This window comes from Dromaius novaehollandiae, chromosome 15 (assembly GCF_036370855.1).
Source record: "Dromaius novaehollandiae isolate bDroNov1 chromosome 15, bDroNov1.hap1, whole genome shotgun sequence".
NCBI classification, from domain to species: domain Eukaryota; kingdom Metazoa; phylum Chordata; class Aves; order Casuariiformes; family Dromaiidae; genus Dromaius; species Dromaius novaehollandiae.
The window spans coordinates 14,540,132-14,564,569 of NC_088112.1; the positions used below are offsets into that span (position 1 = coordinate 14,540,132).

The following is a 24,438-nucleotide window of genomic DNA, read 5'->3' on the forward strand; positions in this document are numbered from 1 at the left end:
GGAGTTATAAATAAAAATGTCTCACCAAGAGTGCGTGACTCATGGTCCTCACCACAAGGATAACCTCTCTGCTAGGAAACCTGATCTGAGGACTGAACTGCAGCATGCAAGAATCCAACAAATTGCTTAATTAGCACAATTAAGCCAAATGGTGAATGGACAAGCCCCCTTGCCCAGCCCAGGCTGGGGTATGCCGCTAGGGAAAACTGAGTGTTTTCTGTGTCCCTCCAGACCCTTGTCCTGTGCCATCTCTGACCTCCAGCTATCTTCATCCCAGCCCTCGACCTGCTCCAGAGCCTGGTGGTTTCCCTTGGATGAGAGCAGGGAGCACAGGCAGAGGGTGACGTGGCCTAGGGCAGCTCTGGCCAGACACGCCTCGATTATATCTCCTGCCACTTGGGCACGGCTGCAGGGCAGGGTGAGTCCATTCCTAGCAAGCTTGTCCTGTTTGGCCCCAGGATGGCTGGCTGCAGCCCTGCTCTCTCCCAGCACACTCAGTCAGGGCCCTCGGGGCTGGCAGGGAGAGTAAAGGCCTGGCGGCCCTGGCTGCCCTCTTTCTGCCCCCATTCCCTGCTCACAGCATCTCTTGCTGGTAATTTCAATATGGCTTTGGGGTCTGGGCCAGGTGCACACTGCTGCTGTGCTCTGCCAGGCACCATCAAGTGCCACTGTGCCAAGGAGCCAGGTCCAGAGCACTGGTGTCACCTCATCCTGCTTGGGCTAGGTGGGACATGGGAACTGAAGATGTGCTGAAGGTGGCAACATGCCTTGTACGGGAGGCTGTGCTAGCTCTGTGAGCTGAGAAATGGTGGTGCCTGTGGCCTACCTCCACCATCTCAGCAGCGAGTAGCTCTGTGCACTGGGTGTAGGGACACAGCCCCGTTTGGAGACTGCAGCGCTGGCTTCAGGAGCACCTATACCCCGGCTGCATTGCTCCATCCCATGGCCACACTGATTCCTGGGCCCTACACCTTCCTGCCATGCTGGCATCCCTGCTGGCCGGGACTGCCAGCTGGCCGTTGGCAGGTCTGAGCCTGGGTGCACATAGGCCATGATGCAGCATGACGCCATGGGGAGAGGGATGCTCTTTGTCCCAGCGATCTGCCCAGCAGGGCCCAGTTTATCCTGGGGGTAGTGAGCAGGGAGAGGTGATGTCTGGGTGACAGCTGGCTGGGAGATTTGCTGAGGGCATTATTTAATGCTGTGGGTAAATGGAGAAACAGCAGCTAATTCTGGAACCTTTAATCCTCTTCCTCCTGCAGTGATGGGGCGCGTGCCAGTCACGCAACTGCTGGCTGGCCCTGGGGACAAATCCCCGGCAGCTCCCCAGACCTGCAGTGGGCTGTGGTGACTCCAGACCATGGATGAGGTGCAGAAGGTAAGTGAGATCCAGCTACATCCCACCTGCTCTGGAGTTGGTGCCCAGGCACCAGCTCCTGGCTGCACCGTGGCACTGCCAGGCAGGCTGGCAGTGCAGGCCCAGGGTATCACCCTGGGCTTGTCCCTCCAGTCAGGGCTGGCAGGGCTCCCAGGGCAGGGGTAGCACACCCAGGGCATGGGGATGGAGGCTGGACAGAACTGCTGTGGAGCCATCCCAAGCCTGGACACTTTGGGACCCAAGTCCTGGAGCTGGCTTAGCACATACAGGGTGCTCATGGCCAACAGGGTCTCAGCTCTCCCCTCCGAAACCAGGGCAACTCTGCAGCACCCCGGCACCCCACGCAGCTCCCCCAGCATCCCTCGCCCCCAGGGGCTGATCTCTGTCATCCAGAAGCTGAAGGGCTCCCCAGAGCAGGAGCTCCGCATCGTACTGCTGGGGCTGGACAACGCCGGGAAGACCACACTGCTGAAATGCCTGGTGTCCGAGGAGGTCAGCACCGTCACGCCCACCCAGGTAGGCACTGCTCCGGGCAATACATGGCAGGTCCTGCCTTCCCCTTGTGTGATGCTCAGGTTTGCTTCCCCGGGCAGGGGTTCAACATAAAGACCATCCACTCGCATGGCTTCAAGCTCAATGTCTGGGACATTGGGGGGCAGCGCTCCATCCGTCCATACTGGAGGAAGTATCTGGGCAACACCGACCTGCTGGTGAGCGGGGTGGCTGCAGGCAGCCCCATGCACAGGAGAGCTGTGCGCTCTGCGCTGGGCCTCTGCAGCCCTGCAGAGCTGTGCAGAAGGCACAGGGGCTGTGCAGCCATGCGCTCACTGTCCCGTTTGTCCCCATGGCAGATTTATGTCATTGACAGCGCAGACCAGAAGCGCTTCGAGGAGACGGGGCAGGTATGAGGGGCCAGACCCAGAGCAGCAGAGCCCTGGGGCTGGGCTGGGGGTGGCTGCAGGGTCCTGGGGCTCAGTCCGGGGTGCTGCCATTCTCTAAGGACTGAAGAGGGGAGTGAGGCTGTACTCTGCCATGGGGCAGTGCTGCCATGGGTTGTCCCCTGTCCCTAGTGCTACATGGGAAGGGCTTGTGGTCGGGGTCTCTACCCAGTGCCACAGGGGATTAGCATGCAGATCTGCCCCGCTCCAAGGCCCTTGTTCTGTGCCTGGCCTGCTCCCCCGATTTCACCCAAGCTGGGTGTGATACTCCAGGGGTACCTGATGGGGGCAGCTCTGCCCCTGTCCCACGGTCCCCCAAACTCCTTCTCTAAAAGCAGCAGCTGTCAGGCAACCCCCAACCCTGCCTCTCCCCAATGAGAGCGTGTGAGAGCGACCCCTCGTTTACCAGCCTTACCTCTGTCCTCCCCTGTCCCTAGCACCAGGTTAACAATATGACAAAGCAAAGATGTATTCTTTGAAGCTCAAGTAGTGAATTCATAGTTACAAAACCTTGAAATGAAACCAAGCAGGGGAAGGTGAGACTGTAAGTGCCAGTCTAGGCTGTACCAACATCAGATGCCGCCTGGAACAGAGGCGTGGGTGTGCCAGACAACATGGGGCTGACAGCAGGGCTTGTTAGGGGCACTATGTCCAAGACCGTCTTGGTGCTGGGAATGTTTTACCTTCTGGCAACACTGAATGCAGCTCCCAGGTTCTCTTCAAGGCAGCTGTAGTTTCAGGGGCACATGTCTCCCCCTTGGGATCTGGCAGATAAGACCTCACAGCTTCTTCAGGTGCATTATCAGCACGTGTCAGGGGAACGAGGCACTCTGCTGGAGCGAGCTGCTCCGTCCCACCCCAGGCAGCCCAGGCCAGCTAGGGCAATGGCAGCTCCACAGAGGAGGGCTTCCTGGGGCAGCGGTGGGCAGCACTCCTGGGAGATGGTTCTCTCTTGGCAGGAGCTGGCAGAGCTCACTGAGGAGGAATCTCTCATGGGAGTCCCGCTGCTAGTGTTTGCCAACAAGCAGGACCTAGTGACTGCAGCACCTGCAGCCGAAATCGCAGAAGGGCTGAGCCTCCACACCTACCGGGACCGGGAATGGCAGATCCAGTCCTGCTCAGCCCTGTCTGGGGAAGGAGTGCAGGTAGAGGGGCAAGGGCCTGTGGGCTCTGCACAGGTGGGAGAGGAGCTAAGGGCCTGGGATGCTCCTGGGGCTACACTGTCATCTGTCTCTCTTCCTTCCAGGATGGGATGAACTGGATTTCCAGCCAGATCATGAATCGGAAGAAGTGAGAGCTGCTAAGTGCAGGACTGGACCAAACTGCACATTCCTTAGCCATGGCCAAGCTCTTGCCCCTAGGCTCCCCCAAAGGCTTACCTGGGCCTTGACCCCCCAGACTACCATGCTTGGAAGGGTTTTCCCACCCAGTCTTTCATTGATCAGTCAGCTTCCCTCCTCTCTCTGCCTCCCGGTCTTCCACAGCTCAGACTCCTTATACCTTATAGCCCTCTCATCCTCCTGCAGCACTGCTGTGAAGGGAAGCATGTGTCCCATTGCGTACCTGTCAAGGGCTTGCACACCTCCAAAATGAAAACCCACTCAGGACTTGTCCATCAACACTGCTGCCACATGCTGCACAGACACTGCAAATGCTGCTGCTGCTGTGCGCACACTGCCCAGGTTGTACATACTGCACACCAGGCACTGCACCACCGCACCCGCACATGTGGCATGCACCAAATTGTATGTGTTCCCTCCATTCCTGTAGGATGTAATTGTTGCTGCCCCCACCACAGCACCCGGCTCAAGAAGGCCTTGGTTTGGTATTCTGCACTCGTCAGAGAAACTCCTGCATGTGCACAAGATCTGGGATAAGCACATCCCAGCCGGGGCTTCTGTTTCCCAGGCAAAAATCCCCATCTCAAGGGCTGGAAGACTCAATTCTACCGCCAACAGGGCCCGCCAAAGCTGAGTGCCTGTGTCGCTGGGCGTAGCTGGGGTACCGGGGAGCTGCTGCTGTGCCCGGCAGCCCCGTGCCCACAGCGCAGCCCGTCACAGCACAGCCCGGTGGGTGGAGGACGCTCCAATAAAGCTGCCTGTGACCTCCGTGCTGCTTCCGCTGCTCTTGCGGCGCCGCCGGCACAGCTTTGCTCTCCCGGCTGCTGCTTCGTGGCCCGGGGACGCAGGGCACAGCCCTGTGGTGCCCTGCGGGGCACTCGGCGGGGACGGTGCGAGGGAAGGGCCGGGAACCGGGGCAGGGGGCCGGGAACCGGGGCAGGGGACCGGGGTGACCCCGGGCCTGGCAGAGCCGCGGACCCAACACCACCCGGCGCCATGTTGTGTGGGGTTGCTATGGCGACGGGCTGCCAGCGCCGCGCGTCTGCGCCGCGCGAGAGCGTCACGTGCCGGGGGGGGGCACGAGCCGCGCCCGCCCCCCACGTGCGACTACAGCTCCCGGCATGCTGCGCGCCGCCGCACCCGCGCAATGCACGCCGGGAGCGGCTCTGCTGCTCCCCGCCCCCCGCCTTCTCCCGCCTGCCCGCCCAACTGGTGGCGGGAGCCCTTTCCTCGTTGGCCCCGCTCCCTTTTGTCATTGGCGGCGAGGAGTGACGTATGTCCGCGGGAGGCGGGAAGGTGCTGATGACGGTGCTGCTCATTGGTGGCGCCGGCAGCCGTTTCCGGTCTGGGGCCCGGCGGCGGAAACGGCGAGGCGCTGCGCGCCGGAAGACGGAAGCGGAGGATGGCGGCGGGTGCGGGCGGGCTGCTGTCGGCGGCGCTGCTGCTGTTGGCGGTGGCCGGGCCGCGCCCGGCGCCTGCCGAGCTCACGGACGGCAACAGCGAGCACCTCAAGCGGGAGCACTCGCTGATGAAGCCGTACCAGGGTGAGCGCCGGGCCGGGGCGGGCGGGCCGGGTGCCCCGGGGCCGCCGCTCGCTGAGCCGCGCTCTCTGTGCCCACTGCAGGCGCGGGCTCCGCCGCCATGCCGCTGTGGGACTTCCAGGGCAGCACCATGGTGACCAGCCAATACGTCCGCCTGACGCCCGACGAGCGGAGCAGGGAGGGCTCCATCTGGAACCGCGTGGTGAGAGCCCGGGACGGCGGGGTCCTCCGGCCCCGGGGCGGGCCCTGGGCGGGAGACCAGCTGGGGTGTGAGGCGGCGCAGCGCCCGTCCCGTCTCCGGGGTGGGCCCTGGGGGGAGATGGCTGCCTCTGACGCTGCCTTGCCACCTCTCGCTGCAGCCCTGCTTCCTCAAGGACTGGGAGCTTCATGTCCACTTCAGAATTCACGGAGCCGGCAAGAAGAACCTCCACGGGGACGGCCTCGCCCTGTGGTACACGCAGGAGCGCTTGATGCCAGGTGCAGCGTGCAGTGGCAGGGAGGGGGTGAGAAAGGGTTGCCTCACTGCCAGGTCACACTGAGCCAAGGGCTCATCAGCACTAACTGTGCCCTTGAACAGCTTTAGGAGCCGCGGCTTGGAGCTGCCACGGTCCTGAAAAATTTCTCTCTAGAGCTGCTATTTGATTTCCCTTCTATATATTTTTATTAGATCAGGATTCCTACCCTTGAGTGTCCTGTGCCTCCTGCCCTGGTAGCAGCTGAACTCAGTGACTTACCTTGCAAAAAATTATTTGTGCAGCTCTTTTTAATAGAAATCTTGCTAGTGTCAGGTATTTGATGTTTCCCTCGGTGGGTTCTGCGGAGAGTGTGGCCGTGTGAAACCTGCTTGCAGCAGTTCATCAAGTCTCGCGTCCAGTGTTCTTGTGCACCTGCTGCCTGAACAGTTTGCTCTGGGGTGAGGCGGGGCTGTATTGTTGGGAGAGATCTTGGTGTGCTGCCAAACTCACCGCAAACTGATACTTCAGTACATGAGTAAAGGATTGTGTTACTCTTCTGCTTGCTTCATGTTGGGCTCTCTAAGAGATGGCAGAAGTGTGTTTGCATGAATTTCTTCTGAGAACTTTCCATTTACTGTATTCTGCCCTGTTCCAGGCCCTGTCTTTGGCAGCAAGGATAACTTTCATGGATTGGCTATTTTCCTGGATACGTATCCCAACGACGAAGCAACAGAGGTGAGTAGCTGAGGGAGTTTGTTCTGTGCCATGGAGGCTGCTTCCTATTGGCTTTGCACTCTGAGTTCTTGATGCCTGGACCAAGGAACTCTTTCTCCTTATATGAGGCCATTCTTCCTGTTACGGGAGCTGGTAAAGGAAAGAGGACGTATGTGCGTTAATGGAGGTAAGGTGCTTGCTCCATCTCCTGGTGTCGCTGACTATTCAGATACATTTCCAAGGCCTTATTTCTGCTGATTTATGGAGCTGTGCAGAGCCAGCGTTACTTATGCACCACCTATTGTGTAAAGTTAGAGAAATCCACCTGGCAGTTTATTCATCCCAAGCCTTGTTTCCTGAACTTACCTGAACTTTGGCTAATCAGTCCAGGTTGTTCCTGGCCTTATTCTCCATTTCCAGCCTATGTGCCTCTAAAAGAGAAACTCCTATGCTGGCTTTTGGCTCCAGAATTCTCCTTGGCAGAAATGCAGTTTAATTCCATTAGGAGGTGTTGGTTCTGATGGTCCTTTGTTTCTGTTTGGCCTGGTATTTGTGGATCTAGTTATAGTGCAGTCAGAAAACATATCTGTTAGTGAGGTCTGATGCATCAAAACCGCAATACTTAAGCTGAGAAACACCTGTGAAATTACCCCATACCTCTGTTGTATGAAAACCACAATACTTGTCCTAAGCCGTGAAACACCTGGGAAATTACCCCATACCCCTGTTGTCTTGATAATCAGAGAGAGGTTAATTCTTGCCTCCAGTTGGCCTCTTTCAGCCCAGTGACTGCAAAACCTAAACGGTGGTTATGCTGCTAATGTGAGATTGCATAGATTGCTCTGCTTTGTTTTTTAGCTTTCCTTTCTGGTCTTGTACCTACTCTGCAAGTTACTTTTGGGGTGGGATGGTCTTAATGCCCTAGTCACACACTACTGTGTCATGTCCTGGCCCATAAGGGGGCTTGATACAGAAGATCACAAATCTCTAATAATAGGAGGATCCAAAGCACAGAGGATATGTAACTAGGAGATGAGTTCTAGGGGAGGATTACATTTGACCTAGGTCTCAGAAGATTAATATTGTTAGGTGTTTTGGTTTCTGAGGTTGCTTTGGTCAAGCACAGAGAACCACAGGAGACTTAGGGAGAACTTGCTTCAGGTCATCCAGACAAAAGTCAGCAAAGTTTCATTCCCAAATGGGGGTTATTTCTGCTGCCTAGCTGTGCTTCAGACAGAACAAGCTCTCACTCAGTTTAGAAGCAGCTTCACATAGAAAAGGAGCCTTGATTTATTTGTTCTGCCCTTTGTATCGGACTGTGCAGGCAAAGCTGTGGCTCTGCTGCTATGGGATTGCCTTGCTGAGCTTCTGGTCTCGCTGAGGTTTCTGGCCAGGCAGGGGGATGGCAACTGTTGCAGGGCCACAGCTTGAAGGCTCCTGCAGGCTGAAAGCACCTATGTTTTCTTGTCTGCAGCGTGTCTTCCCATACATCTCTGCTATGGTGAATAATGGCTCGCTGACTTACGACCATAGTAAGGACGGGCGCTGGACGGAGCTGGCAGGATGCACTGCTGACCTTCGGAACCAGAACCACGACACTTTTCTGGCAATTCGCTACTCCAGAGGTCGGCTGACGGTGAGATGCGGAGGGGGCCCTGTGCCTTCTGCAGGGTCTCTTGTGCATGTCAGGCAGGGGGGTTCTGAGGGTGGGTGTTGCTATGTCAGGAGGTGACTTGGAAACAGCTGGCCAGGCTTGGCTGCCTGCTTCTCCTGCACCTCTGGCTCCAGAAGAGCTGTGGGCTGAGCAGGATGGCAGCATGCTCTTTTCGATGTGATGTTCTTGTTGTGCATCTTACAGGTGATGACAGATGTGGAAGACAAGAATGAATGGAAGAACTGCATTGACATTGCAGGAGTCCAACTGCCTATTGGGTACTTCTTTGGGGCTTCTGCTGGCACTGGTGACTTGTCTGGTGAGTGGGCTTTGCTCACAGGAATACCTACCATTTGTTGCCTGGAATATAACACTGTGGATGCAGTAGATTGCCTGTTTCCCTGAATTTTCCACTGGGCTCTTCAAACCATGTTGGCTATGGGACCCGCGGTCTGGGAATGGAGGCAACTGATAGTGAAGGAACATCTCAAACTACAGTTTGATACCTGGGGTATGAGGGTGGCTTGAGGGGAAGGAGACCTGGACCTGGCAGAGCACAGATCTAGGGGTCCTCTGAGGGCATGGACATTTCTCAAGGCCTCTGACAGTCTCTAGTGCTGATGGTTGTTTCCTAGACAATCATGACATTATCTCGATGAAGCTATTCCAGCTCATGGTGGAGCACCCTCCAGAAGATGAGAACATTGACTGGACCAAGGTTGAGCCTAGTGTCAGCCTCCTTAAGTCACCCAAAGGTGAGTCTCCAAGCTTCAGAAACCCAATGTGGCGTTTTCAGATGTCGGGTCTGCATTCTTGTAAGGCCTGTTGGAAGCCTAGTTATGGTAGTAGTGGTTGCTCGTTCTGGATGTGGGTGCTGGTGTCATGCGTTGGCAACCAGTGGTTGCTGCCAGTGCAGTGGAAGAGAACATGTCTTGTGGAGAACGCATTGCCCAAACGATGGACTGAAGTTATCTCCCTGTTCCTTCTCAGTGTAGCAACGCTGCAGCATTGGCTTTTCCAGGAGCTGTTCCGCCAAGGAGTGGCCTTGGACTCCTGGGTGTGATCCTGGAGAACTCAAGGTGTGGCTATAGTCTAACTTTCCTTGTTCCTGCAGATAATGTGGATGACCCAACAGGAAATTTCCGAAGTGGGCCTCTGACTGGATGGAAGGTGTTCCTGCTCCTGCTCTGTGCGCTGCTGGGCATCATTGTGTGTGCTGTGGTGGGAGCCGTAGTCTTCCAGAAACGCCAGGAGCGGAACAAGCGTTTTTACTAGTGGAAGAACTGGGCTGTCGCCTATGCCCAAACTGATTTTTTTTTCTAGAGGGAGCTGTAAAAACTGGTTTCTAAAAGCTGTTTCTGAGAAATATCAGAAGTATTTTCTTATCTGTCCATTCTGCCATAACTCCTGCCAGATGCTCGGCGTTCAACGGGCTGGACTGAGGGGAGCAACTCCTGCGGGGGCCTGTGTCTCCTGTGGCCATGCCCTTTGCCCCCAGGCTGGAGTGTGGGAGCCTGGAGGCAGCGTGGAGATGCTGTGCCCGTCGCTCCTGCTGCCTGTGGGGGGGGTGGGGGTCCCTGGGGCAGACGCGACCTGCCGTGCTGCTGGGGAGGGGGGGCTAGCGGCAGTGGGCATGAATGTAAGCGGGCTGTGTGGGGCCCTGCAGGTGTGTAGGGCTGGGGCTGTGACTGGGCCATTAAAGGACTGACACCGCCTGGGTGGCTTGTGCTTGTCTGTTTGTCTGGGGGGAGGGAAGGGGGGGGGTCAGCTTTTTGGGGGTGGGGGAAGAGAGGCTGTTCAAGAGGAGGAGAAGCTGGGGGGAAGTGTGGCCTGTAGCTCTGCATCCTGGGGGCACCTTGGTCCTCCTTGGGAGGGGTGAATTGTCCCCCAGGGGGTCCTGGCTGGCTGGGAAGGGGAAGAAAGCCCTTGGGGGGGGAGGAGTTTCTTCCCTGGCAGGGAAGTCGGGGGGGGGGGGGGGGGGATGGTCTATGGAGGGTCCCTGCTGGTGGGATGGAGGGGGGGGAATCTGCTGAGGGTCCTGTCCAGCAGGAAGGGGGGGAATCCCTGGAGGGCCCCAGCTTGCACAGGGGGGGTCCTGGAGGGTCCTGGCTTGGGGGGGGGGAATGGAGGGACATCCCCTGGAGGGTCCCAGCCTGTGCCCGGGTGGGGGGGGGGGGGGGGCGGATCTCGGAGGATCCCGGCTGGTGGGGGTGATGGGAGGAAGGTCCCTGCCGCTGGGGTGGGGGGGCTCCCCGGGGGCGGGGTCTCAGGCCGGCGCGGGAGGCGGCACGGTGATCCCGGGCGGGGGGGGGAGGGGTCCCGGAGGCCGCGGCCCGCCCCCGGCCCGCCCCGCCGGGCGGAAGAGAGCAGCGCGGCGCGGCGCGGCGGGCCCGGGCGTTGTTTCCGGCGCAGCGGCGGGGCCGCGGCCAGCGTGTCCCGGCGGCGCGGCCCAACCCGACCCGGTGCGGCGCGGCGCCGCCATGGGCCCGGCCCGCCGCAGGGCCGCGCTCCCCCTGCGTGGCGGCGGGTGAGCGCCGGGGCGGCGGGGCGGGGGCCCGGCGCGGGGCGGCGGCGGCGGGAGGGTGCCGGGGGAGGAGGAGGAGGAGGAGGAGAAGGAGGCGGAGGAGGCGGCGGCGGGTCCCCCGGAGCCGGGGCGCCGCCGGGGCCGGGCCCTGATGTGCCGCTGTGCCCCAGGTCCCCGCAGATCCTGGGCCTCCTGCCCGGCAAGTTCTCCATCTTCCAGCTCTTCTTCGCGGCGCTGCTGCTGGGCTTCGTCTCGCTGCTCTGGCTCCAGCTCAGCTGCTCGGGCGAGGCGGCGGCGGGCGGCGGGGCCGGGGCCGGGGCCGGGGCGCAGCGGCAGCCTTGCCCGCCACAGCCCCCCGCGCCGCTGGCCGACGACGCGGCCTGGGGCCCCCACCGCCTGGCGCTGCTCGTCCCCTTCCGCGAGCGCTTCGAGGAGCTGCTGGCTTTCGTGCCCTACATGCACCGCTTCCTCAGCAAGAAGAGGATCCGCCACCGCATCTTCGTGCTCAACCAGGTGGATCACTTCAGGTACGGCCGCGGCATGTCCTTGCCATAGCAAAGCTCAGAAACCAGCGGGAACGGGTAGCCCCTGCCCAAAACTGTCTGTGCAGAGAGCTGACGGGGCCTCCCACTCGCCATTTTTGACATTGGGGAGTTTTTGGCATGGATGGTGAGGAGTCGGGGTTGGAGCGTGATGGGTCCGGTTCATCCTGCCCAGGTTCTTTGGGTCCGGCTCATCCCGCCCGGGCTTAGCCTCCATACACTTGCCTGCTTTTAGCAACTAAAGCAGTGCAGAGTTTTCCAGGAGACTAGCTCCTAGGTGGTATTTTATTTCTCTCTTTGCAGCCCATCCTAAGCAAGAAGATAATTATTCCTCCATGGATATTTAATTTTTCTTCCTGGCGTTGCAGGACCATAGCAGCAAATGTATGGGGACGCTGAAATTCAAAGGCATACCTTGGGGTGCTTGGAAATGATGTTGCCAACGTGTTTGTGTGCGTGCACAAATGGGCTTGGTGGTGACAGTCACTCTTTGGGGACTGGCTCAACTTTTTAGTGCTGTGGGGCGTAGGAGATGGGTGCGAAGGGGCAGCGGCTGCTGTGCTTGGTGCTGAGTCCCTGGTGCCTTGGCAGATTTAACAGAGCATCTCTGATCAACGTGGGCTTCCTGGAGAGTGGCAACGACACTGACTACATCGCAATGCACGACGTTGATCTCTTGCCCCTCAACGAGCAGCTGGACTACAGCTTCCCAGAGGCAGGGCCCTTCCATGTCGCATCCCCAGAGCTGCATCCGCTCTACCACTATAAAACCTACGTGGGCGGCATCCTGCTGCTCACCAAGCAGCACTATGAGATGGTGAGCACGTGGGTGGGATGTCCCAGCCAGTTTGGGGCAGGGTGCATAACATTATCTGGGTGCACAGTCACACGTATTGTCTCCCACACGTGGGAAGTGGGGAAAGGAGTCTAAATGCTCTGGGGACAGAGCCTGCAGTCTGAGCTGGTGGGGCAGGAGAGGTGAGGCTGCACTCGTGCTCAGGAGTCACGATGCTGGTGTCCGCTTCTTCGTGTCGGGTGGGTTGTGCTGTGGCTGCAGCCAGAGAGCAGGGCCTCGGCTGGTACGGTACCCCTCTCGTTTCAGTGCAACGGCATGTCCAACCGCTTCTGGGGCTGGGGACGGGAAGACGATGAGTTCTACCGCCGCATCAAAGGAGCTGGTCTCCAGGTAAGGAGTGCTCTGCAGCCTCTGAGGTGGGAATCGCCCTTCTCGTCTCTCCAGCTGACCTCCTGCTGCAGCGATCAAGGCTGGTACCTGGGGAAGGCAGCCCCTCTGCACCCCCCACTCCAGCAGCAGATACCGCAAGCCAGGGCAACTTTTCTAGTAGCTTAACAGAAGCTTTGCTCTCCTTCCAGGTTCGCCGTCCCTCTGGAATCACGACTGGATATGAGACTTTCCAGCACCTGCATGACCCGGCCTGGAGGAAGAGAGACCAGAAGCGCATTGCTGCACAGAAGCAGGTGAGACCTCTGTGTGGCCAGGGGAAACCACGAGGTTGTGGTTACCATGGCTCTGAGCCCCCCTTGCTGATGTTCTCCCCTGCCAGCTCCTGTGCTCCCTTCCCAGGCACCTTCTCTTCCACCAGAAGCCAGTGAGGGCTGAATGCTCTTTCTCTTCCTCAGGAGCAGTTTAAAGTGGATCGGGACGGAGGTCTGAACAACGTGAGGTACCGAATCGAGTCACGGACAGCTCTGAGTATAGCAGGAGCCCCCTGCACTGTCCTTAATATATTGCTGGACTGTGACACAAGCGAGACCCCTTGGTGCACGTTTGGCTGAGCTGCCTCCCCCATGTGCCAGTCACGTGCGCTGTGCTTGTGCTGAGACGCCAGGGCTGCCGCCAAGCCACTTGACGCAGGCAGGATTGTTGCAGTAGGCAAGCATAGAGATGCTGGCAAGAGCCAGAAGAACAGAAAGGGCTGAGAACCAATCCTCAATGGGACCAAGAGACCAGGCTGAGAGCGGGACTCCGTGGCGTTGCTGCAAACAGTGGTGCTACCTCCTAGGGCGGGTGCAGGAGGCTGTTTCCCTGCACTGGACAAGGCTGAGCTGCCACCCAGCTCTGAGGACAATAAAGAACTGTCAGGGCATCTGTGAGTCATGAATGCCCTGAGACATGGTGCACTGCTTGTTCCTTCTGTTCCCTTCCCCTCACTGGCTCCAGCGCACCCGTCTATGCCTAGGCCCTGGCTGCCCTCTGTTTGGACAGGCCATCTGCTCTGGTTGTGAGGCCAAGCTGGTTTGGAGCAGGCTCTGAGCAAAATGGTGCCTGCGTTTCAGCAGCCAGGTGTTTCCCAGGGCTGTGCTGTGGTTGCTGTATTGCAGGAGGTGGTCACGGTCAAACGATGCCCTGAGGCCCAGGATCTGCATCTCTGCTGGGTATCAGCAGTCGAGGAGCCCAGGCTGGCTGTCCCTGTTCGTTCCTCCCTGCAGGTTCAGGCTTAGCTGCCGGGCTGTCCCGCTGGCTGGGCTGGCACCAAGCCTCTTTCATTTCCTGGCCCCCTTCTGTCCTCATCCCCCTGCCTGGCTCTTCCCCGGAGCTGTTGCGCTGCCAGGTGGCTGAAGGCATCTCCAGACAGATGCTGTTACCATCCTGGGAAGCTGAGCGGCTTCCTGCCACCCTGGGACGGAGCTGTGGGGAAGGAGGAGCCCTGGGCTGAGGGAGCCAAAAGCGCTAGAGCCGAGCGTGGGGCTGTGTAGGGGGAGTGGGATGGGGTGTCCTGATGACCTGACCTCTGCTGCTCTGGGGCTGGATGAGGAGCCTGGCGGTTGCCTCCCGAGGAAGAGGTCAAGGTGTGGGGGGACATGATGCAGGGCAGTTGGGATCGGGCCGTGCTCCTTCATGCCATTGAGTGTGTGGGCCCTGTCCTTGCCCCCGGGTGGTGGGGGAACGCATTGCCCAAGAGCTCCCGACAGCCTCTCCACCCCGGCAGTGTGGAAGCCAGCTTGCCTACTGTCATCGTTGTCACATCTTGGCTCTTGGTCCCTTCCTGCCACCGGGTGTGTTGCTGGGGCTTGCATGAACATCGAAGGCTGTCTCAGATGTGGGTGCACCACTCCTTTGGGTGCGTTCCCAAGCCATGGTCCTCACTGTGGTCAGCCCTAAGGAGACGTCAGCTGGGCTCAGGGCCTGCCCGTGCCCACTCCGGTGGCAGCGCCGCTGCTGGGGACCGCACCTCTGCCCTGCTCCTCTGCCTGGCGCTCCGGTGTTGGGATTGGCCGCCTGTCCGTGCTTTATGCCCACCCCTTTCCCGGTGCCCGAGCTCCAGCCAGGGCAGTCGGAGGCAGATCCAAGTCTTCCTCTGTGAAGTTTGAAATAGATGACACAGTTTCGGCAGCTTTCACAAGGATGTAGATGCACAGAAACGGAGAGCATATGTGCACCTCGCGCTTCGCTCGGCACCAAAGGCTCCTCTCCCGCTGCCTGGCAGCTATTCCTCAGCTCCGCTCGCAGCCCCCTCATCCTCTGGTTGCCTTTGTGGAAGAGGCGCCTTGCTGGAGCCCCGGCTTCCTTTTATAGCCCCGAGGCTGGCTCGGAGGTCGCTCAGCTCCGGTCCCCCCACGCGCTGCTTTAGCAGCAATGGCCCTGCGGGAGGGAGCTGAGGTTTTTCCCCCGCTGCGTCCCTGCGGAAGGATAACACCCTGCCGCGGTGCTGCCCACGTCCCGGCAGAGCGGCGTTGGGGGCCTCCCAGGCTCTTGGCAAGCCCCGAGTGGGGGGCCGGCACTCAAGTCCTGCTGCAGGCCGCTCGGAGGCAGCGAGTACTCATGTAGCCCCAGCGCTGCCTCCCTTTCTTGTGCCCAAATTGCTGCCAGCACGGCAGCATGGGGGCTGCTGCAGGGGCACACAGTGGCTGTCTTTTACCGCCGGGCTATTTGGCACCGGGCTGGTTCCCAGGGCACTTCACTGGCGGCCACACGAACGGCTGCAGCATTGTGACGGCGGGGAGCACGCGGGGCTGGAGCCGAGCGGAGGGGCAGCAGGGGCTGGGGGCAAGCGGGCTGCGGCGGGGGGCGGCGGGGGGCAGCGGCTGTGTGCCGCGGCAGGGATGGCATGAGCATGCACGCCCGGGGCCCGGCACAGTGTGTGCGCGTGGGTGAGCGCTGGCAGCACAGACTGGGGACTCCGGTGCCAGGAAGCGTGGGGCTGATGCAGGGGGGTGAAGCCCGCCGTGTCTTGCCGCCAGGCTTGGTGGCTGGGGCGGGCAGCAGCCCCATGGGGACCGGGGATGCTCCCTGCCGCGGCCGCGAGCTGCACCACAGGGACGCGGGGCTGCCCCTGTCCTGCAGGGCCAGAGCAGGGATGGTGTCCCCTGAAGGCTGAGACGGCTCTCTCCTCCTCTGGTGCCCGGCCCCGGCGTGATGGAGCCGAGCAAAATGCTTCTCCCCCGCTCCCAGGCCTGGGGCTGGGGGGGCCATAGGGTCCCACGGAGCAGGGCCCGGTTAAAGCTGCTGCCGCCAGTTCAGGTGCCGGTGCTAACGGCCCCGCTCGTCCCTGGCCGCGGCTCGCAGAGGCCTCTCCCAAACGGCGAGGGCCGGGGAGCAGCGGGCGCCCGGGGCAGGACCGCGGCTGCAGCGGGCGCTCGGCGCTGCACGCAGCCGCCGCGGCCCCTTGCCGGCGTCGCGGGCCGGGCCGGGCCGGGCCGGGCCGCCCCCTCCGGCGCCCGCTCCGCCCCGCCCCGCCGCGGGGCCGCCCGCCCCCGCGCCGCGATTTGCCGGTGCCGGCTCCGCCCGCTCCCCGCGCGGCCGCGGCCGAGGGGCGCGTTCAAACGCGGCGAGGGAAGGAGCGGAGCGGGAGCGCAGCGCCGCCGGCATGGTGAGTGCGGCCCGCCCGGCCCGGCCCGGCGAGCTCCGGTGCGGCGCGATGCGCCCGGCCCGGCCCGGCCGCCCCAACGGGCCCGGCCGCCGCGCTTTGTCCTCGGCCGCGCCGCGGCGGCCCCGGGGGGCGCTCGGGGGCGGTGCCGGGCCCTGCCGCGGGGCGCTGCCCGGGGGTGCCGCCTCGGCCCCCGCCTCGGAAAAGGCGCCGCCGGCTCGGGGCGGCGGTCGCGGGGCGCTGGGGGGGCCCAGAGCATCCTGCCGCCGGGGAGGCCCTGCGCTGCGCCCCGCTGCCGCCGGTGGCTGCTGCCGCCTCGGCGCCTGGCTGGGCAGGTCCCGCCGGCCGGAGCCTGCCGGTGCGCCCCTCCGCCCCGGGGGGGCAGGGAGGGGTTGTGCCCCGTGTCCTGCGGCGGCCCGGCCCGGCCCGGCCCGGCCCGGCTGCGGCCCCGAGAAGAAGCCGGGCTGGCCGGACCGGTGTTTGCCGCCGGCGGAGACACCCTTCCTCCTGCTGGCGGGGCGTCTCTGGGCTCCCCCGCGCTCCCCGAGCCTCCCACAGCCTGACCTATTTCCCTGGGGCCTGGCCGAGCCGGTCGCAGTGGCTTTGGTGTTGTCAGCCGGCCTGTTTGGGTCACCCCATCCCTGCGCCGCAGCACCCGGCGGCACCGCCAGCCGCCCGGACCACCTGCCGGGGCCTCCTCCCGCCGTGGGGTGCTGCCGATGGCTCCCGGAGCAGGTGCCGGGTGCCCTGGGAGCGGGATGACAGTGCAGGCCAGGAGCTGTCAGACAGGTTTGTGCGTGGCAGCAATTAAAAGCGAGTTGTTTGTTTATCCAGCGTGTGGTGCTGAGAACCAGGGCAGCTTCCTGGGTGTAACCCTGGGGCTGGGAGCCCGCGCCGAGGCTCCCTGGAGGGCCGGGACCTGCAGGGAGGCTCTGCCCGGCTCCCGCGCTGCAGCCGGGCTGGTGCTGCCTCCCGCAGTGTCTTCTCGCTTGGATGCCCTGGCCTCCTCACCCAGGACTCCCAGGCTCCTCCTAACGTCAGGCAAAACCTGCAGGAAGGGCTTTGTCCAGCATCCGACGGGCGCCGTGGGGGGACGGGAGCGGGGAGGGCTACTTGGGGTCTGCTGCGGGCCTGGCGCCAGCAGGGAGACGCGGCTCCGTGGCCAGGTGGAGCAGGGAGGCCAAAGGCTCCCCCCCAGCCTTCCTCCCCTGCGGCCGTGCATGCCGGGCTGGCCACCTGCGCAGGAAGCTGCATTGTCCTGCCCCACATCCGTCCCCTTCCCACCTCCGGCCTGGGGCCGCGCTCCCCGGTGCCGCGTCCGGCCAGCTGGCCCCGCTGGGGAGGTGGTGCTCCCGGGGCAGCGGGTGCCTGGTGTCGCCTGGGGCCGGCCCACCACTGGGCTGGAGTGGTCCCACGGGGTGGGGGGAAGGTCCTGGGGCAGCCGGGGGGCTCCAGGGACCGCGGCAGGCTGAGGAGGTGGCATCGGATAAGCCACGAGGGGGGTTTCCTGGAGCAGGGTCCTGGCTGGGAGGCTCGGCCGGGGCAGGTGCTGCCGGCTCCCGAACCCGCCCGCCTGGCCAGGTGGCAGGTGCCTGTTTTGGTGGCCGCTGCGGGCGGGAGGTGGAGCGGGATGTGGGAGGGAGCCGCTCTGGAGCGCTTCCCGCCCCATGGCCGCCCCTCGCTGGGGCCCCGCCCGCTCCTCTGCCTGGCGGCGTGCGGCACCTGAGGGGTCCGGGGGAGCTGGCCGGGACCCAGGGCACCCGGAGGGACCTTCCCAGCGCTCAGGGTTGGTCTCTGAGCCCTAGGAGGTGCCGAGCGTCCCCAGCCAGCATCCCTGAGCCCCCCAGCGCAGCGGGGCATCCCCAGGGCTGGGCCGTGGCAGCGGGGCAGGCCCGGCTTTGCTGACTTTGTCTCTCCTTCGGCAGTGCTGGTACCAGGCTTTTCTCTAATTCTCCATGGCAACAGCACAGGGCCCTGTGACCTGTGAGCCCGCCACCCGCGTCCTCGGCACCTACCTCTCCTCCGAGCCCCTCGGCGTCGCCGGCAGCATGGGCAGCGTGGGCAGCCTGGTGGAGAAGCAGGACCTGTCTCCCCTGGAGCTGCGGGCCCCGCTGGGGGGCTCGCGGGGGCTTCGGCAGCCCGACGGCTTGCTCCGCAAGGGCCCGAGCCAGCGGGAGCTCTTCGGCTACCTGCACGGGGCCAAAAAGGAGCCGCGGGCCGAGCGGAAGCACCAGGCGGCCGGCTCGTGCTACAAGCGGGACTACGAGAGCGACCGCGAGAACCGGTCCCCCGAGCGCTGCTCCCGCGAGCACCACCGCGGAGCCGAGTTCTCCAAGAGCTCGCTGCCCGAGCGGGGCCGCTTCGACAAGGTGAGCCCGCGGCACCCCCAGCACTGCCGGGCCAGGGGCCGGGAGCCCTGGGGGTCTTTGCCCTCGGCTCTGGCTGGAGCGGGGGCTCTGGGCACCTACGTGTGCCGGTCGTTGCGTGCTGGGCCCAGCCTGACCCCGCTTTTGTTTTTCAGTGCCGTATCAGGCCCTCCGCCTTCAAGGCGGTGACTGGGAAGGGCCTGGTCTCCATGCAGGGCCTGTCCTCATCCAAGGGGCAGAAGCTATCGAAGAGCAACGGGAGCCTGCATACGCTGCTGTCGCAGAGCAGCACGGTCGTCCAGCAGCACGGCCCGCTCCGCAGCCACCTGCTCCACGCCGTCAGCCTGGACGAGGCCTCCGACTCCAGCCACAACTCCATCCAGAGCTTCCCCTCCTACGGCTCCCGCCTCAAGCCTGCCCAGAGCCAGTTCAGTGCCTCCATGGGCCACATCAACCACATCGGGGGCTCCCTGGACAGGGTCTCCCGGAGCCCCAGGGAGCCCCTGGCCCCCGAGAAGGCACCCCTGTCCTGCAAAAGCATGGCCACGCTGAGCCGGCTGCAGAGCCCCGGGGAGCCCCCGCCGCCCTACGAGTTCACCTACTCCCTGGAGGATGCGGTGAAGCAGCTGGAGGACCGGCTGCAGGAGACGGGGGGAGAGCTGCGGCAGCTCAAGAGGAGCCTTAGTGAGACTGAAGACCCCTTCACACAGGTGAGCTGTGGGGCTAGGGCTGTGCTGCGTTCTCCTGGGGTACCTCAGCTGGGCAGGGATGTGGGGCAGTGGTACCTGGGTGCAAGGACGGGGCTGGGAAGGCTGTGATGTGCTGCTGCAGTGGGAGATGGGCCGGGAGTGTCCAAGCACAGGAGAAGCCACTGTGATGGCTCCTGGTGTGGGAACATCTTTCAGCAAGATCAGGACAGAAACCTGCTGCTGAACCTCTGCTGCTGCTGTTGCTCCTGGGCTGGAGCTGGGAAGGGCCTGACCTAGAGGGGGTGCTGGATCCCCAAGAGGAGCAGTTGGTCCTTGGGACCTTCTGGGATCCTTCTCTGGGGCTGCCCCACACAGTGCCAGGGATACGGACCCCCGTGAGCATCCACTTGTGCCAGCAGGTGTTTGAGGACAAGCAGCGGCTGTGGCTGGACGAGCTGGAGGATCTGAAGCAGATGTACATGGCCAGACTGCAGCAGGTCACACAGCAGGCCCAGCGCGGTCAGCGGGCGCTGCAGCTGCAGCTCTACAAGGCACAGCAGGAGAAGAAGCGGCTGCAGGAGGAGCTGAGCATGCAGCAGTGCCAGTGTGAGGAGCCCAAGCTCCGGCAGTCCCAGGGCGAGCGTGTCAGCCCCAAGCTGGAGGAGACCAAGTGGGAGGTGAGTCCCCTTCCTCCTCTCCCCATTGCCACCCTTTTGCTGCCAACCTTGCTTGCGGGGCAGCCCTCTGCTTGGCCAGACCATGCTCCTCTGTGGCCTTACACAGCTCCCGAGCTAGGAGCAGGGCAGCGGTTCCCTGGAGTGCTGTCTCTCACGGCCACATGATGGAGGGATGAGCCAGGCATGGTGCTCTTGGTCTCACAGCACAGTGATGCTGTGGTGACAGCTGGGGCTGCTGCCACCCCTGGAGGTGTCTGGCAGGTGGGGAAGATCCTGCTCTCCTGGCCCTTCCTCACTCCTCGCGTGTGCCCTGCAGGTGTGCCAGAAGGCAGCTGAGATCTCCCTGCTCAAGCAGCAGCTCCGAGACACCCAGGAGGAGATGGCTCAGAAGCTGGGTGAGATCTTCAGCCTGAAAACACAGCTGCGGGAGGCCAAGGCTGAGGTACAGGCCAGGGACTCCCAGCTGGCACAACTGGCAGACTCTTTCCAGAGTGCCCCGGAGCCCGGTGCCTTGCTGCCGCTGGGCGATGACCCCATGCCAGCTTGCCAGGACTTCCCTGGCTGTGAAACGGATGACTCCAAGTGCCGGGGCCTCCACAGTGACAGCGCGGAGCCCCTGGAGAGGCAGGTGGAGTGGCTGTGGGCAGAGCTGCAGCGCGAGCGGCGCCAGGGCCAGCTGCAGGCCATGAACTTTGAGCTGGAGAGGAAAACCTGGCAGGAGGAGAAGGAGAAGGTGCTGCGGTACCAGCGGGAGCTCCAGGCCAGCTACATGGAGATGTACCACCGGAGCCAGGTGCTGGAGCGGGAGCTGCGGCAGCTGCGGTCAGAGCCCAGGGACATGGGAGCCGACTCGCCTTGGATCGAGCGGGTGGAGTCCTCAAAGATCTGAGTGGCAAGATGCCCATGGGACTGTGATGGGGGAAGATCTCTTGCTGCTGCAATGGGATGAGCTCAGGGTCTGCACAAGGACCAGCACTTGGCACTGCCCTGGGGAGAAGGACTGATTGCGACAAGGGCGCTTTTCCTTGCAGCACTTTGGGCCCATCTGGGGGCATCTCCAGAGCAGGGGATCATTCGTGCCAGGGTGGGGGGGTCTTGCATGTGCCCTTCGCGCCGACTGCAGGAGCGTTTGCCCTGAGATCCCTTCTGTCATGGGGGCAGAAACCAAGCACCCAGTGAGACATGCCCCGTTCCTCCTGCTCGGCCTCCCTTCTCTCCTACAACCCATAAATTAACTTCTTGCTAGGATGAGGCTCAAGCCCTGTCCCCGATGCCACCCGGGCTGCACGCCTGCCCCACTGCCGTGCTGCATGGGGGTTCAGCGGGTGCTCACGGTGGTTGCCCCAGCAGCAGGGCCTGGCAGCGCTGGGGTGCCCTGTTCCTGGGCGGGTCAGGGTTGCTGCTGCTGGGGACATCAAGGAGGAAAGCCTGGTACTACTGGGAGCGGGGGGGCTACCCCACAGCACCTCTGGGGCTCTTCACAGCACTGGGGGCATGAGCATAGGGATGCTCTGCAGCAGAGGGGATTCAGGCAGCATCCTGACCCCATGCCCTGGGGCTGGGAGAGGGGCAAGGGTCTTGGGACAGGAGCTCTGCATCCTGCCACCCAGGGTGACCTTGGGGGAGGAGGAGGAGGATGGGGTGCATGGGGTGGGGGCTGGCATGCTCCCCAAGGCAGGGAGAGCCCGGGGCATCCCCACTGCTCCCCTCGTGGCTGAGGCGTGGGGCGAGCGTGGCTCAAGCCAGTGCCAGAAGGAGCCCTGCACCCTGCCTGTACCAACGGGGCCAGGTGACCGCCAGGCCAGACCCAGCTCTCCTCGCCTTTTCCTGCAATAAACCTGGAGCTGATTCTTCCAGTCCGCACGTTTATTTCTTCCATGGTGCCTTGGGCTGCCTCTGGGGGCTGAGTGCTGGGCGGGAAGGGAGGCCGGGGGCTCTCAGCCACGCAGGGAGCTGGGACCCAAGCCCCGTGCACTTGCCCTGCAGCAGTCGCCCAGCCCAGCAGCACCAGGAGGCGGAGGCAGGGCTGCCAGCAAGCAGCACCTGCCCAGGGAGCCAGAGCGTTGGGGAGGGCTGGGCGCACGGGCCCGGGGCTGGTGGCCCAACCAGTTTGGGCATTGCAGAGGGCTGAGTCACGGCAGGGCCCGGTCCGGCATGACCAGCTGTGGGGCCCGTGTGGGAAGGGAAGGGCAGGGGAGCAGGCAGACAGGCTCCCCAGGCACCCCTGCTGCTGGCATGGCCTCAGGCAACATGCCTCTAACCCCTGCCTGGGAATGGTTTAACCCAGTCAGGCCCCTCCAGGGGACAGTCCTCACTCCCCTATCTCAGCATGGTTTAACCCAATCTGGCTCTTCCACTGACCAGCCCTCCCCATCCCAGAATGGTATAACCCACCCAGGCCCCTCCACCAGGGGAAAAGACCTTGTGCTCTCCCCCCATCCGGGAATGGTTTATCCCAGCCCCCGTGCTCTTCTAGCAGCTAACTCCTACCCCCGCCTTGGAAATGGTTTAGCCCAATCCCTCCCAGAGTGGTTCCTGCTGGCCACACCTTGTTCCCCCCCCATCCAGGGAATGGTTCCTCCTGGCCCCGCCCCCCGCAGCACCCGGGCGGCCCCTGGCGAGGCGACGGCAGCGCTGCCCCAGCACGGCCCCTCCCGAGGGGTCCCGGCCGGGCCGGCCTTGGGGGAGCAGCAGGGCATGGGCCTGTCCTGGCCACACTCCCTGCTCCCCGCGAGTCTGTTCGCTGCCCCTCACCACAGAGCACAGCGACACACCTCCTACAAACCCCCCAACACCTTTATTTGCCCCCATGGCACCCCCTGTGCTGCCCTCTCAGCAGTGTGGCTACAACCACCCTGGCTGGTGCCCGGCCCCGCAGATCAGGGCACAGCCAGGAGCCCGTCGTGGCCACCCTGCATGCCTGCGGGCACTGCCAGTCCTGGCCGGCCCCTCACAGCGGAAGGGGAAGGGCCTCCACCTCCTCCAGGCACTCGTCGTAGGCCTCCTGGTACTCCTCGTGAGGCTTGATCATGATGACGCAGGTTGGGCGCTTCGAGCCGGCAGCAGCTCCCAGGTCCTGAGGGGACAGAGGCCGTGGGTGACGCTGCAGGCCACCCTGGACACCCAGCTGGCCTGCTTCTACACCCTGCCTAACACGGGGCAGGCAGCTCTCCCAGCTCCTCGGGTCCAAGCACTCTTTGCTTGAGCTTGGTATGCAAAGCCTCTCCCAGCTTGTCTTTACCTCCTGGGAGCAGGATACAGGGCTGACGTATATCAGAAACGCCTGGGCACCCGGCCTTATACACCTATTCTGTCCACGAGGTGAGCAGGAAGCCAGGCTTTGAAGAGCAGCCTGTACAGGGGGCAATGAGTAAACCCCCCCCAAACATCAACCCTCCTGCTTTCTAGTCTAAAAAAATGAAGGATGTCTAATAAGCACAACATCTTGGCTATTTCCTCATTCCTTCAGGTCACCAGCTCAGAACTAAGGGGGGAAATCTCTGCCCCCATGTGCTCCAGCACCAGTGCTGCTACCAGAGCTTCTCTACAAGGTGCAAAGATTCTGCGGTTCCACAATAAAATCATCCTAGATCAGAGCTGTGACCCCCTGTTCCTCTTGCCCTGAGAACGGACAAGCACTGGTGCTGGAGTGTTACCAGGGAACTCCTTTACCAAAATGCCGTATTTGTGCCTGTCTGTGGAAGGCTGCTGCTGCAGCATGGCTGGGGCTGCAGCTTGCTGGCTTGCTCAAGTGCTGGGCAGCCCCATCCCCTTACCGATTTGGAAGGGACGTACGCGTAGGGGAGGCTCCTGTCCTCGCACATGATGGGGATGTGGCAGTACACCTCGATCGGCAGCGTATCACCAGCCAGCACCGTGATCCTGCAGGAGAGAGCCCATGTGAGCTGCCACCACGTCATGCCAGGGCCAGCAGGGCCGGGGGAGCGCTTACCCCTTCTCGCCCTTGTTGATGAACTTCTGCACCTCCTTCACGCCGCGACGGATCTGCTTGTGCTTGGCCGCTGTGCGAGAGACGTGACCGTGAGCTGGGCTGTGCCACACCGCCCCTGCCCGGCCTCATGGCCCCCAGCAGCCCCCCCTGGTCCTGGTTCCAGCCTGGCCCCCAGCAACCCCCCCCCCCCGGCTCCCGAGCCCAGTCCCCAGCAGCCCCCCCCGGTTCTGGTCCCGGCCCCCAGCAGCCCCTCCCACCCCCTGGCTCCCAGTCCCGGCCCCCAGCAGCCCTCCCCCCCCGGCTCCCTGGCCCGACCTTTCTTGATGCACTTGTAGAGCTTGCGCGTGAGCTTGCGCGAGGCGAGCGGCTGCGCGATGGGGTTCAGGTTGCCCAGCTGCTCCCGGTACGAGCGCTCCGGGGCGGACTCCGCCTCCGCCGCCGCCTCGGGCTGCTTCTCTCGCGCCATGGCCGCGCCGCACGCACCGCCGCTTCCCCTTCCGGGGCCACGCGCAGCCCGCCCCGCCCCCGGCGGCTCTGCGCCGGCCAATCGCCAGCGCCCCTGCCGGGCCCGCCCACCCCGCCGGCCAATGGCGAGCGGGCTCCTCTCCCGCCTGGCCGGAGCGCGTTCTGCGGGTGGTTCCCCGGGGAAGCCCTCCCGGGCGGGGCCGCGCGGCCGGGGCTCCCCAGGGTCCCTCCGCCCGCCGGCACCCCGCCCCGGGGCCCCCTCTCCCCTGGGTCCCCCTGCCCGCCCTCCCCGCCCCGGGTCCCCTCTCCCCCCTCCAGCCCTGCATCCCTTGTCCCGGGGATCCCCGCAGCCCTCCTCTCCCCGGGGTTCCCCC

The 24,438-nt window shown here is 63.1% G+C and overlaps 5 protein-coding genes across 7 annotated transcripts; 4 read left to right on the top strand and 1 right to left on the bottom strand.

Annotated features, from left to right (window-relative positions):
• The first annotated feature begins 135 nt into the window (after positions 1 to 135).
• LOC112996953 (ADP-ribosylation factor-like protein 3) lies at positions 136 to 3,720 on the top strand. Its single transcript, XM_026122704.2, has 7 exons — positions 136 to 418; positions 1,263 to 1,378; positions 1,751 to 1,894; positions 1,972 to 2,088; positions 2,230 to 2,280; positions 3,276 to 3,461; positions 3,563 to 3,720. Exons 2-7 carry the CDS (start codon positions 1,361 to 1,363, stop codon positions 3,608 to 3,610), a joined length of 564 nt encoding a protein of 187 aa, XP_025978489.1. The 5' UTR covers positions 136 to 418; positions 1,263 to 1,360; the 3' UTR covers positions 3,611 to 3,720.
• Positions 3,721 to 5,001: 1,281 nt separating this feature from the next.
• On the top strand, positions 5,002 to 9,735 carry LMAN2 (lectin, mannose binding 2). Its single transcript, XM_026122718.2, has 8 exons — positions 5,002 to 5,200; positions 5,281 to 5,399; positions 5,557 to 5,674; positions 6,308 to 6,387; positions 7,841 to 8,002; positions 8,225 to 8,339; positions 8,656 to 8,775; positions 9,135 to 9,735. Exons 1-8 carry the CDS (start codon positions 5,059 to 5,061, stop codon positions 9,293 to 9,295), a joined length of 1,017 nt encoding a protein of 338 aa, XP_025978503.1. The 5' UTR covers positions 5,002 to 5,058; the 3' UTR covers positions 9,296 to 9,735.
• A 600-nt stretch (positions 9,736 to 10,335) lies between these two features.
• Positions 10,336 to 13,224, top strand: B4GALT7 (beta-1,4-galactosyltransferase 7). 3 transcript variants are annotated; one of them, XM_064521001.1, is made up of 7 exons: positions 10,336 to 10,547; positions 10,715 to 11,071; positions 11,678 to 11,903; positions 12,189 to 12,272; positions 12,461 to 12,565; positions 12,728 to 12,771; positions 12,905 to 13,224. In XM_064521001.1, exons 1-7 carry the CDS (start codon positions 10,501 to 10,503, stop codon positions 12,978 to 12,980), a joined length of 939 nt encoding a protein of 312 aa, XP_064377071.1. In that variant the 5' UTR covers positions 10,336 to 10,500; the 3' UTR covers positions 12,981 to 13,224. The 3 variants fall into 3 exon arrangements, with proteins under 3 accessions (XP_064377071.1, XP_064377070.1, XP_064377072.1); XM_064521000.1 differs by having other exon boundaries at positions 10,340 to 10,547; positions 12,728 to 13,224; XM_064521002.1 differs by having other exon boundaries at positions 10,343 to 10,547; positions 10,764 to 11,071; positions 12,728 to 13,224.
• Positions 13,225 to 15,853: 2,629 nt separating this feature from the next.
• On the top strand, positions 15,854 to 21,506 carry N4BP3 (NEDD4 binding protein 3). Its single transcript, XM_064521003.1, has 5 exons — positions 15,854 to 15,918; positions 17,841 to 18,284; positions 18,437 to 18,991; positions 19,390 to 19,647; positions 19,964 to 21,506. The coding sequence occupies exons 2-5, from the start codon at positions 17,871 to 17,873 to the stop codon at positions 20,534 to 20,536; spliced, it is 1,800 nt and encodes a 599-aa protein (XP_064377073.1). The 5' UTR covers positions 15,854 to 15,918; positions 17,841 to 17,870; the 3' UTR covers positions 20,537 to 21,506.
• A 919-nt stretch (positions 21,507 to 22,425) lies between these two features.
• On the bottom strand, positions 22,426 to 24,125 carry NHP2 (NHP2 ribonucleoprotein). The gene is made up of 4 exons (XM_026122657.2): positions 23,915 to 24,125; positions 23,600 to 23,669; positions 23,424 to 23,529; positions 22,426 to 22,723 (listed from the first exon to the last, which is right to left on the bottom strand). Exons 1-4 carry the CDS (start codon positions 24,063 to 24,065, stop codon positions 22,598 to 22,600), a joined length of 453 nt encoding a protein of 150 aa, XP_025978442.1. The 5' UTR covers positions 24,066 to 24,125; the 3' UTR covers positions 22,426 to 22,597.
• Positions 24,126 to 24,438: the final 313 nt, after the last annotated feature.